Raw genomic sequence first — 12,066 nt, forward strand, 5'->3', positions numbered from 1 at the left:
CCCGCCGGCCCCGCCCCCTCTCCCGCCAGCCCCGCCGCTCCCCTCCCACAAGCCCCTCCCCTCCCCGGGCCCCGCCCCCATTCCCCCTCCCCGGCCCCGCCCCTCTCCCGCTCCTCCCCTCCCGCCGGCCCCGCCCCCAGCCCCTCCGGCCCCGCCCCCTCTTCCTCCCCTCCCACTAGCCCCGCCCCCTCTCCCGCCGGCCCCGCCCCCTCTTCCTCCCCTCCCACTAGCCCCGCCCCCTCTCCCGCCGCCCCCTCCCCCCTCCCACAAGCCCCTCCCCGGCCCCGCCCCTATACCGCCAGCCCCGCCCCTCCCCGGCCCCGCCCCCTCTCCCGCCCCGTCCGGCCCCACCGGGCCCCACCTGGGCCTGGGGGGCGGGGTCTGCGCCCAGGCGCGCCTGCAACTTCCGCACCATCACCTGCCGCTTCCACTCGGGGATGGGCCTGCCGCGCTCGTCCCGCGTGGGCACCAGCCCGTCGAGGTCGCCCGAGGGCAGCCTGTGCAGCTGCAGCGCCGCCAGGCAGTCTGGGGCGTCCCCCGCCGCCATGTCCTCGCCCTGTGCAGACTAGAGCTGGTCACTCCGAGCCCCCGGGGGACCCCCCACCCCGGCCGGTGCAGAGGGCCACACGGGGTGAGCAAGGCCCAGGGAGGAGGCCGTAGCGGTGAGAAGCCCCAGCCTGGTGTGCGTCTGCCTCTGAAGGCCAGGATTCCCCGTGTGGGCTGTCAGAGCCTTTAATGTGTGCACTGTAACTCTCCAAGAGAGGCAGCACTTTGCAGCACTTCCCAGACTTGCACAGAACATCTCAGGGACTGAGAGTTCCTGGGACCCATTCAAGGAAATGATGGGTTGGATTTATAATGGCCTCATGCCCAGAAAGAAAAGGAGAAAGGGGTGCTGGCCCCCTCCAGTGGATCCTGGTCTGGGTGGGAGCCCCTCGGGAGGAGGGGGTAGACTCCAGGCCCCCGCCCCCCAGACATCTGCATCTCTGCCCCAGAGGTGACTTGGCCTGGACCCCACAGGACTCTGTGACGGGAGGCCAGTGGGGCTTTGAGGGTTGGCTGGGGAGACGGGGAGACAGGGATGTGGAGGTGGGGGCGTACCGTGGGGACGGCCACGGTGCTGGTGCTGACCCGTGGGGATGCTGCTCGGACCGTCTGCTCCCTTGGAAGAGGCTGGTCAGGCTGGGCAGGCCAGGGGCTGGGAGTCACTACTGCTGAGGGAAGGGAAGTCGAGTCACAGGGCTTCCCCAGGAAAGCAGGGGACAGGGGTAGAAAACGCTGGACCTGGGGCAGCACTGGGCTTCCAGAAGGGCCCCTAGGCTTGGAGCCGAAGACCCAGCCAGTCCCCCAGAAAGTGCCCGGGGCCCCGGGCAGACTTACTCATCGCTGGGTGTCCCTGGGCACCTGTGGAGCTCCCCGGGCCTGGCCAGTTAGAGAGCCTGCGTTTACCCTCCAGCCCACCCCCCACCCTGTCCCTGGAGGGTGGTGGGAAGGATTAGGGTCCGGGGGTCTAGGGACCTAATGCAGCCCCATCGGCAAAAGATCAGAGCTCTCCTCTTCCTGCCCCTCCCCCAACTGCCAACATGCACAGCAGGGCCACACCACAGTGGAGAAACACGTCCTGCGTGTCACACACACAGTCCCCCTGGGAGTCTAACCACACCCCAGGCCATGAAGAGGCTCTAACCCTCCCGGATATGGTGCCTGCTGATGTTTCCCATGGTTTTCCATTTCATTTTGCTAAAAATGGTCCCGATTCCCTAAGACCCAGTGACTTGCTTGCCTCTGCTGGCCCACGGGTGCTCCAGCTGCTGGGGGCCCCGGGGACCTGACCTTCGAGATTTACCTCTGGACAAGCCCAAGCCCAGAGAGGGGATGAGCGCCTGGCAGGACAGCCAGGCCCTGGGGGCTCAGGGCTCACAGAGGGACCCCGCAGGGCAGAGCAGGGGGCCATTTAATTGCAATTACAAGTGTCCGTCATAGAAAATGTGGATCCTCACTCTAAAGAAGGAACCGAGGCAATGAAGGAAATCTGGGAGCATCTGGGGCTGCGTGATGGAGGATGCCTCCGGCCCTGCCCTGTCTTGTGCCCGGCTCCTGGAGTCAGCTGCTCCCCCGGCCCACCCCCTGGAGGGACCTCAGATGTGAGGCCGGCAGCGCCCACTCCTGGCACCCATGGCCCAGGCCCATCTTCCCTGGAGATGTGTACTCACAGGTGGGGCTCTGGAGCCCCGAGCCCCTTGTCCCGTCCTCTGGGGAGTCCCTCGCAGCTGACAGCGGAGGAGGGGGGAAGGGCGGCGGCGGCGGCGTCATCAGGAGCCGCACCTGGGGGCGGACAGAGCCGGTCAGCAGGGGTCCCAGGTGGGCCTCGGGCAGCGGCATTACTGGCAGGTGGTGGGGGGCCTCGGGTCCTGGCCCGTCACCTGGGTGGGGGCAGAGACTGTATCTTGAACAGAGCTCGGAGAGGGGTAAGTGTGAGGAGGGAGGTGCCCTCCCTCTGTCCGCCTGTGTCTCTGCACCCCCTCCGTGCCAGTGACCAGGACCCTCACACACCCCCTGAGTGTGCGATCCATCACTCACTGCTGCCAGCACCACGGCCAGGTGACCCCCGTGTAAAGGCCTCGCTCACAGCCTTTCTCTGGAGGCAGCTTAACCCGGCAGCTCCAGGTCTGGGTGAGGGCCGGGCGTCCAGCTTGTGCTCACCATTCTCTGGCCTTATGAGACATGGGTGCACACACACATGCACACGCACACATGCTCGTATACACACACAACACACGTGCACATGTGTGCAACACATGCGTGCACCGCACACACCCATACACGCTCACACAAATAAACACTCGTGCACGTGCACACCCCTTCCTCACTGTCCCCGACTTCTGTGCTGAGACCAACCGCCTGGAACGTCCCCCTCTGACAGGAGAGCAGAGGTCCGGCCGACGGGCATGGGGAGCATGGTGAGACACCTGGAACCCCAAGCAGGGACCCCCAAGCAGGGGCCGTGTGGCTGTGGCCACACCTCAGAGCGGTGGTGCTGCGCCCAGGACCATCGTTCAGCGTCCAGGCTGCTCCCTCTGCAAGGCCACTTGGAAACAGAGATCACCAAGATCACCCCCCGCACCACAGGGGCTCCCAAAACTCACCCCTTCGCGCTGCCCCATGTCAGGGCAAGGCACAAACCTGACTTTGGCCACCACTCCCTGGCCTCTGGGCACCAACTGGTCACAGCCAGAAGGAGCCCTTGACCTGGGGGCCTCCCCAGCTCAGCTCCGAGAGCCTCGCAAGACGTCGGGTCAGGCTGCTGTGACACCGCGGGGGTTGTCAGCAGCGGGACTGTGCCCCCTCCCGCCGCAGCCTGTCCCTCCTTAGGGAGCAGGGATTCTCCAGGCGGACACCCAGCCAGGCTCGTCACTTTTTGGTTTAAAGCTGAAAGCTGAAATCCAGCCAACCCGTCTCCTGGAGGGTGGACTCGCGGGGTCCTGGCCGCGCCACCATCACTCTGATGTCCTCTGACATGTGGCTGCCCCGGCCTGCACCCCCAGCTCGTAGGGCCACGGCTGGGCCGGTGCCGGGAGCCGGAGCCGAGGGCGGTGGGCCTGCCTGCGTCGGGAGCCTGGGGCCCGTGCTGCAGCGCAGGGTGCTGCTCCGCTGCGTCCGTCGGGACCCTCCATCGTTTCTGAACAAGAAGCCCGCGTGCTCCTGCCCTGGCCCTTGGCGTGCAGGGCCCGTCCTGCTGGGGCAAGCCCCTCGGCCTCTCTGAGTGTCCCTCGTTCTGTCCCACCTCCCAGCAAGGAGGACAGAGCTTAGGTGGCCACCCCAGCTCGGGGGTGCCCTCAGGAGGACCCCTGACCTGCACCCACTGCCTCAGCCCCTCCCTTTGTCTCCCAACTGGGACCCTCCGCCCACTGTGGCCCCTGGGCAGGAGCACCGCCTGACACCCCATCGGCCTGGCCACCACGCACCTCATGGCCCAGTCCTTCAGGAGTCCGTGTGGGGAGCCCAGGAGCCCCGGCGCTCTGTGGCCGGGGGGACCCACAGAGGCAGGGCTGCAGCCACCCGGGCTGTCGGGGCTTGTCCCAGCTGCCGCTGCTGGGAATGGGAGGTGTCGCATTAATATTTGAAGGCCGGGTATCAGGTGGCCCGGCGGGCTTGGGGCTGGGTGCGGGATCCCTTACCGTGGCACCTTAACCCTCCACAGTGCAGGGGCCAGGTGAGCAGACCCTCTGGGGATGTGGGTGAGACCTGAGACCCCTGGGTCATGGGAGAGGGAGGGACCGGCAGAGGTGCGTCCCCCGCGGTGTAGCCCCCAGGACACAGACAGAGAGACCAGGGCTCCAGAGGGCAGCAGGGCTTCTTCAAGACCCCAAAGCTGGGAAGTGGTACTGCTGGGTCAGAATCTTACTTGAGACCCCAGTCCTTGCTCCGGGAGCCCCTCGAGTCACTGCTCCTTCGGTCCAGGGGCATCAGCAGTAGAGGGGGGCAGATGGCTGGGCCTCTGGGGCAGGGGGCCTGGCACTGGTGGGGGTTCTCGCACTCCTACCAAGGACGCGAAGCCCCGGCTGCTCTTTACACGTCCGTCAGGGCTGCATCTGGAGGGAGGGACCCCGAGGGCCCTCACTGGCCACTAACTGACGCGGGTGCTCCAGCTCAGTGGTCCTCAGCTGTGACACGGACCTCCCGTGAGCGCGGCAGCCACCTGGACCCAAATTGCATGACGCTGGGACCCGACGAGGGGAGACCCAAGAGGCAGGAAGTTGGTTTGGGGCTCAGGGGGATGGACTCGCCCCTGCAACCTGGGGGACCTCAGGCCACTCTCCTGCTCCACACCCTCTCGGGGGAGTCACCCCCTGGGCCTCAGTTTCCCCACCTGTAAGGAAGAGGAAAATCATGGAGGCTCCCTGGCAGGGCCGGGCCCTGGTGGGGCTCAGACCTCACAGGCTCCTTGGTGTGGTGCTCACCTGGGATCCTAACCGGGCCCTGTCTGCTGTGTCCCACATTCTGACCCTCGCCACGCTGCAAGGAGCTGAAGGAGCTCAGGTGTTGGGCTCCGACCGCTGTCCCGATGGCTGGGCGTGCGCTGCCCTCCAAATCGGGCAATTGCCCCGAGGTGGGCGGTGAGCTGGGCCCCGACTGGCGCCCTTCCTGTGGCCCGCTGCCTCCTTTCCTGTGTTTTTGGTGAGATTTGAGCAATGCCGGGCCCGCCATGCATTATACATCGAGGACAGCTTGGTGAGCCGGGTTACAGGCTTGTAACGCCACCCGGGCTGAGAAAATCATGACCCACAGATGGGCGCCGGGCGCCGGTCCCCACGGCTGAGATTCGGTTACTGGCCCCGCAGCCGGGCCCCGCCCCTCTGGAGAGGAGGCTGCCCTGGGGAGTCCCTTGCCCTCTCGGGGCCTTGCTTCCCCAGCTAAGATGAAAGGGTCCCAGAGCCCTTCTGGACCGAGGGGAGGGAATGAGCACCCGCTGGGTGCCTGATGAGCATCTCCTGCCACAAGACTCTTCAATCCTGTTTCACAGATGAGAAACTGAGGCTCGGAGATGCTCCGGACCCGCCAGCACTCCCCGGCCCAGAAGAGCCTCTCCTACCCTGGTGGGCATGCGTACAGGCCTCAGGGCATGCAGGGCAGCCCGGAAGCTGTGGGAGATGCTGGGGGGCTTGGCTCCCCCCGTTTGGAGGGCCGTGCTCGCCATCCAGGGCGGCTGTTCCCAAACGCCTGGCCAGGACCTCACTGAAACCCGGCCCTGTGGCCAGGAGCCCAGCCGCCAGGCACCTGCCCCCCTAGCCCCTGCCCACCCAGGTCAGAGAGGCCCAACCCCTCCTTGTACAGAGGGGTGCTCGAGGGCCAGGGAGCAGGAAGACGTGGCCAAGGCCAAGGTGGGGCGGTCAAGGCAGGGCCTGGGCTCCCTGAGCCGTGGGCAGGGCCTACCCTGGACAGCAGGTGAACGCAGGTCCTGCAGCTCCACCTGTGACGGGGCACCTCCCACGGGGCAGGTCTCACCACTACGTCCGGCCTTGCTCCCCGGGGACAGGTGTGGGCTGCGGTGTGTGGCTTTCACCACCTCCCCTGAGCGCAGCGTGGGAAGAGGCTGGCACGGCGACCTCTGGATATTGCATTTCCATCAATATTGCATTAAGCGCCCGGCACCCCCCTCCCCAGCCCGGGCACCCACAGCTGACACCCTGCCCTCCCGCGGAGCCAGGCCTGCGTTGTGAGGCAGGTGGCGGGGTGGGCGGCGTGGCGTGCCAGCCGGTGGTGAGGGCCTGGCATAACCCTGAGTCCCACACAGGCTCCCCGAGCCCCCTGCAAATGCAGCAGGAAGCCTCCAGAGCCCAGGGTGTGTGGATGGGCTGGGCACTGCCAGTCTGCAGGCTGGGGCGGGAGCCGCATGGTCAGCCCAGACGGGTTTGGAGAATCCCGAGAGAACAGAATGCTGTCTCAATCCCATGGTGATACTGGGGAGACAGCGAGGACAGCCTGAGATGGGCCGTCAGGACAGCACCCAGCACCCGGCCCCCCAACCAAGCTGAGCGACATGGCCAGGGGCGTCCAGCAGATGTGCCGGGGCCTGGGGATGGAGGGCTGAGGGCCCAGGCAGGAGGCCCAGGCCTGGCTGCGCAGCAGAGCAGCGCCCACCCCGCCTCCTGATCTCAGCTTCCAGGTTGGGCCCCGTGACGGCACAGGGGCCGTGAGGGACCCAGGGGGGCCGGGACGTTCCTAGCCTGTGGCCCGTGATGCTCTGCCCGCTACACTGGGAACCCACCGAGTCCCACAAACTCCGCAAACCTGAGCCAAAAATATGGGGGTTTCGGGTAATGCAGACAAGAGGCCCTTGCCAGCAGTGGGGTAACGACTGTCCCACGGGCCTAGGACCAAGGAGGACTGCAGCTTTGCCTCAGTTGGTCCTGGATGCTCTCGAGGGAAAAAGAGGCACAGCAGCCCCCCAGTGAGATCTGGCAAGTGGCAGGGGTCTCCTCTGTGGACCTCAGTGCTCTCACCTGGAAATGGGGCCATGTGATCCCAGGGACACTTTCCAAAAGGGTGGCAGGTTGGGACTAATTTGTCATAGCAGCTCCCTAGGACTAGATTGGGGACAGGGACAGGTGTGAGGGTCCTGGGGGACTGGCTCCATGCAGACCATACTGCTGACTTCACCCACAAGAACACCCGTCCACCCACCCACTTGTCTGTGTTCGTCCATTTGCTCACACACCCATTTGATCATCTTCATCAAACACATGCTTGTGGTGACCTGTCATGTGCTGACGGTGGGGCCAGCAGGACAGATGAGATCCTTGTCCTTATGGATGGGGAAGTGGCTTAGCGAGGTATGGCACCATGAGGGTCACACCAAGATGGGAGCACCAAGACTGGAACCTGCTGCCTTCTGGACGGCTAGGGGGCTGGCCCTGTCTTACTGGGGTCACCTCACTGAAGACTCAGGGCCCTGCTCCCACCCCCGGGCGAGCTTCCATCTGACAGTGTCCCCCACCAGGCGCTCCTGCCAAGGTCCAGCCACAAGCCCAGCCCTAGTCCCGGAACAGCCTGGCCACTGTCATGGCCCTGGCCCAGGGTCTGTCATGGACCCTGCCATGGTTCCTGCCATGGCCCATCGCAGCTCCTGCTGCAGCCCCATCATGGCTCTGTCATGACCCTTGTCACAGCCCTTGCCATTGCCCAGTCCCACACTCAGCCAGCTGACTTGAGGCACTGGCTCTGTTCTGGCCCGAGAGCCCTTTCCTAAGAATAGCATGATGTTCACAGTGAGCTTTCTCCATAACCTGGCTGTCAGGACAGCAGGTGGCCCCGTTGCCCCAGCCTCCAGGGATGGGTGGGGACTATGACGCTTACCGGCCGGACAACCTCCCGCAGGAACTGGGCACAGTCCTGGTGTCCATGGTACTCTGCTAAGTCTGCCGCTGTGTAACCATCTTCATCTCGTAGGGAAGGGTCCACGTGGTGGGAGACCAGCGTCTGGCAGCACTGCAGGGAGGGGCACACCTGTGACCATTGTGCCACCTGCCTATGCCCATGGCATCCAGCAGGTGTGATGGGGGGCAGGCGCCATGCTGTACCTCACAGATGGGAAACTGAGGCCACCAACAGCTAAGGACCTTGCCCAAGGCCCAGCTGGTAAGTAAGTGGTATGGCCAGCATCCTGGCTAGGCAGCCTGATCCTGACCTTGCCTTAGTAGTCCATGCCCTGGGCTCTAAATGCAGAACTGGTTTCTGTTTATATGGCCTGATTACTGCTGGATTTGTGAGTAGGGGGTGGATGATTACAGATGACTGAGATTTAAGTCTGCAAATCTGTGAGGTGGCTGTGCCAGCAGCAAAACAGGTGGGCAGATGGACCCCATCAGGGAGTCAAGAAACAAGTCCAACAACATAAAAGGACAACATAAAACATGGACTAAATGTAAAAGTCACCTTCCTAAAGCATCAAAGAGGCAACAAGGAAGTGAGGAATGACCAGGCCAAGCTCAGAAGACATGGAAAATCTGGAGGGATAAACCCACCGCTCAGAAGTGTTTCTGTCCTAAGAGCAGGCCAATGCAGGAGAAATCGCTATATCCTTAGTGGTTTTTTTGACAGACTCATGGCAGCCTCATGGCCTTTTCTGGGAGACCAGAAAAGCTCAGGGTCCTCTAAAGGTGGGCTCTGATTTATCACCTAGCACTGGGGGGGGGGGGGGGGTGGCTGAGGGCTCTACCCTCAGAGTAAAGGTAAACCAGAAGCCATCCAATCTTCTGCTTCCTTTCATTCACTCAGGGGCCCAAGGAACCTTGACCCTGGAATGTGGACTGAGAAGGTCCCATTCTCACAGTTCCCATGTGTACCTGACAATCAGAAGCAACTAAGATATCATCCAGGACCTCACATGACTCCTAAAAGTTGTTTATCAAATACAAGTTCCAGCATATGGTCAGATGAAGCCAGGAGCACAAAGAAAGAAGATACCAGAAGAAGAACCAGAAGACCCAACCCACAAGGAAATAGACCCACAGACCCAAGCACTAACAGATAGAACACAACTGTGCTTACTGCTTTCAAGGCAATAAAAGTCAAGCTTGAAAATTTAGGCATGGAATTATACACTCTGAAAAGTGGCACGGTAGATTTGAAAAATGACTATTAGTATAGGTCAGGAACATATGAATAACAACCAAGTTAAAAATCAAAGCTGTAGGATGAGTGAACAGAAAATGGGTCAGAGGCAGCAAACTAGGTGCAGCATGGACCCCCCCCAAAAATAAATAAATAAATAAAAAGCAGAAAAGCAGAAACACCCGTTGACACAGGACGGTCTGAAATACATATAATAGTAACGCCAGAAAGAGAGGAGAAACAGAATGGGTGCAGGAGTCACATCTGAAGGGCTAGTGGTTGGGAATTTTTCAATACTTATAGGAGCACTAAAGCACAAGTTCAAGATGCTCAAGCAATCCCTTGTGGGAGAAATAAAAAACAATCCACTTCAGGTCATATCCATAGTGAAATTGCAGAAAACCAAAGTGAAAAACCTTAGAATTGACAAGAGAAAGAATGATTCTTTTCAAAACAGTGGCCCCTCTCAGCTGACTTCTTCGTAGAAGCCACAAGGTGATGAATGAATGACATTTTCCCAGCACTAAAGGATAATAAGTGGAAATTTCCAAGCAGCAATTTTATACCCAGCAAGAATATCCTTCAATACTGATAATGAGATAAAGGTGCTTCCAGGCAAACAAAAGGAAACAAAGAATTTGCCAGCAACACACCCACACTGAGGAAACAGCTGAGGCATTGGCTTCAGACTGAGGGCAAGCGATTCCATCTGGAAGGCCAGAGATGCCAGGAGGAATGAAGATGACAAAGTGGTAAATTTGTGGATACATTTAAATAAGCCTTTATTTCTTGACTGAATGGAACACAACCATGTCAGATGGTTTTTTCTTTTTAACTGCAGAGATAAAACACATTAAATATGGTGACCCCATCCCCTTTCCAGCCTCATCCCCACCCTGCAAGCTTTCCTGCTCCCTTTCTTGCCACTGGTCTCTACGCTGTACCTTGCAAAGCTCAAGCCCATCACACAGAGAGCTGGGGGCTGCTGGAGACCATCCCACTCACACCCTGGAGGTTTGTCCAAGAGATGGGGAAGCGAGCCCTTCCCATGCACCTCACTGCACTAGGCATCATTCTGGAGTGACACAAGGACCACTCATTCAGTCCCAATGTCCCCCTGTGAGGTTTATTACTGTGCCTTCATTATACAAAAGGAAACGAGGCACGGAGAAGGACAGGAAGCCTCCTCAAGGTCATGCTGCTAGGAAGTGGGGCCTCCTGGATTCACAGCAATGGCTCTAAGAGCCTATGATCTTCACTGGCACCCTCGACAGAGGAGCATCACAGGACAATGCAGGGCTGGAAGACATCTGAAGGGTAAGTTGGCTCAGGGTCCTCCCTGCCATCAGTCCCAATGCCCTCTTTTTATTAGAAATATTTCCAGACAGCCCGTTCACTATTCTAACACGAACTCCATTGATAATGAAATTTGCCTGCCCAAGCAATTTTTAAATACTATTATACTCAAATATAAAGGAGAAAAGAGAAATAATTTATAATTTTAAAAGCATGCATTTTACTATGTGAGTATTTGGGCATGGCTGCGCCAAAGACAATCTGATGTCTGTATCATGAAAAATTGAGAAAGGCACTCAAGTGGACAAAACGGATTACTGAGTGTCCTGCTGAGACTTCTGGTTATTTCCCCCTTCATTCACTGCCTTAGAGCCAACTACTCTGCAAGTTGCCCAAAAATGTTCATATTACAAATGACTCTTGTCCAGAGAAAGGTTCAACACAAAATGTGTGCAGTGGAGTGCAGTCAGCTGTGTCCCTGTCAATACTGACTGGTTTTGCATCTATTTGTGAATTCACTTCATTATTCCTTACCTGTGAAATGTTTGTTTGTTTACTCCTGGTTATATGACTTACTTGCTTTCTTCTTAATGAGTTAAATAAAAATCTTTGACACAGGCTCATTTTATAGTTAAATGAGCATCATGGTTACAAGCACTTTCAAAAAGCATCCTCTAGCATACTGTCTGTAGAATCGCTGCACATCTGAGAGTAATGCAGGAGACTGGTGTTGCCACTGGTGATGCCATTTTGCCACACAGTGAGTGATGGTTCATGGTAAAATGCTAAATAAAACAAAATGCCATCTGAAATGCCTGGGTGGCTTAGTGGTTGAGTGATTGACTTTGCCTCAGGTCATGACCCCAGGGTCCTGGGATCGAGCCCCACATCAGGCTTCCTGCATGGAGCTTGCTTCTCCCTCTGCCTGTGTCTCTGTGTCTCTCTCTGTCTCTCACGAATAAATAAATAAAACCTTAAGAAAATAAAAAACAAAGTACTATCTTCCCTCAACATATACAGCAGGACCATTCTTGGAAAAGTCTTATGACACTATGACACTATGAAAAATATTAAGGTGTGTGTATATAATAATTAAATTTAGGTCCAAAAATTAGATAATTATGTACACACGAGTTGGGTTCAAAGCTCGGGTCATTATAAACAGGTTTTCCACCTACGTGCATGTCTGATCCACTGGGAAGTTGTGTGGGGCATGGGACTCTTCTGTCATTTGCAGGACCGCCTGGGGAATAGCAGGTTCCCTGGTGTCCCCTCCACCACACGTGCTCCTCAATTACTGTAACAACCAAAAAACAGCCTTGAAATTTCCAACACCCACTGCACAGGGTACTGCCCTGAGAGCCAAATATACTCTTGTGGTTCTTGAATCCTTGGTCATGTCCTGAGCAAGTGCTCCATAACTGTGTCAGATGGGTGAGTATCTGAATGGAGAAGAGTGAACAGACATCAGAGGCTCTGATGAATAAACCAGCACTCACCTGCACCTGTCATAGGAGCAGAAAGTCAACTGAGGCAGTCATACTCCAAATGCCTCTAGGAACTCCTACAACACTCAGTGGTAAGTTCGCTTCTTGAATTAGTGGCAACGTTAAGTTAGGTAGAGAACCACTGATGAGTTAAAACCACTTATCGGAA

At 58.5% G+C, this 12,066-nt stretch overlaps 1 protein-coding gene across 1 annotated transcript in view; it reads right to left on the reverse strand.

Moving 5' to 3' along the window:
• The window catches only part of ESPNL (espin like), a 29,595-nt gene that overhangs the window by 8,750 nt on the left and 8,779 nt on the right, over positions 1-12,066 (reverse strand). Inside the window, exons 5-8 of the mRNA XM_072719037.1 lie at positions 7,858-7,989; positions 2,214-2,325; positions 1,102-1,211; positions 362-556 (exon numbers count right to left, since the gene is read on the reverse strand). Coding sequence (XP_072575138.1) covers positions 362-556; positions 1,102-1,211; positions 2,214-2,325; positions 7,858-7,989 — 549 coding nt within the window. The remainder of the gene's footprint in view (positions 1-361; positions 557-1,101; positions 1,212-2,213; positions 2,326-7,857; positions 7,990-12,066) is intronic.

This window comes from Vulpes vulpes, chromosome 9 (genome assembly GCF_048418805.1).
Source record: "Vulpes vulpes isolate BD-2025 chromosome 9, VulVul3, whole genome shotgun sequence".
Classification (NCBI taxonomy): domain Eukaryota; kingdom Metazoa; phylum Chordata; class Mammalia; order Carnivora; family Canidae; genus Vulpes; species Vulpes vulpes.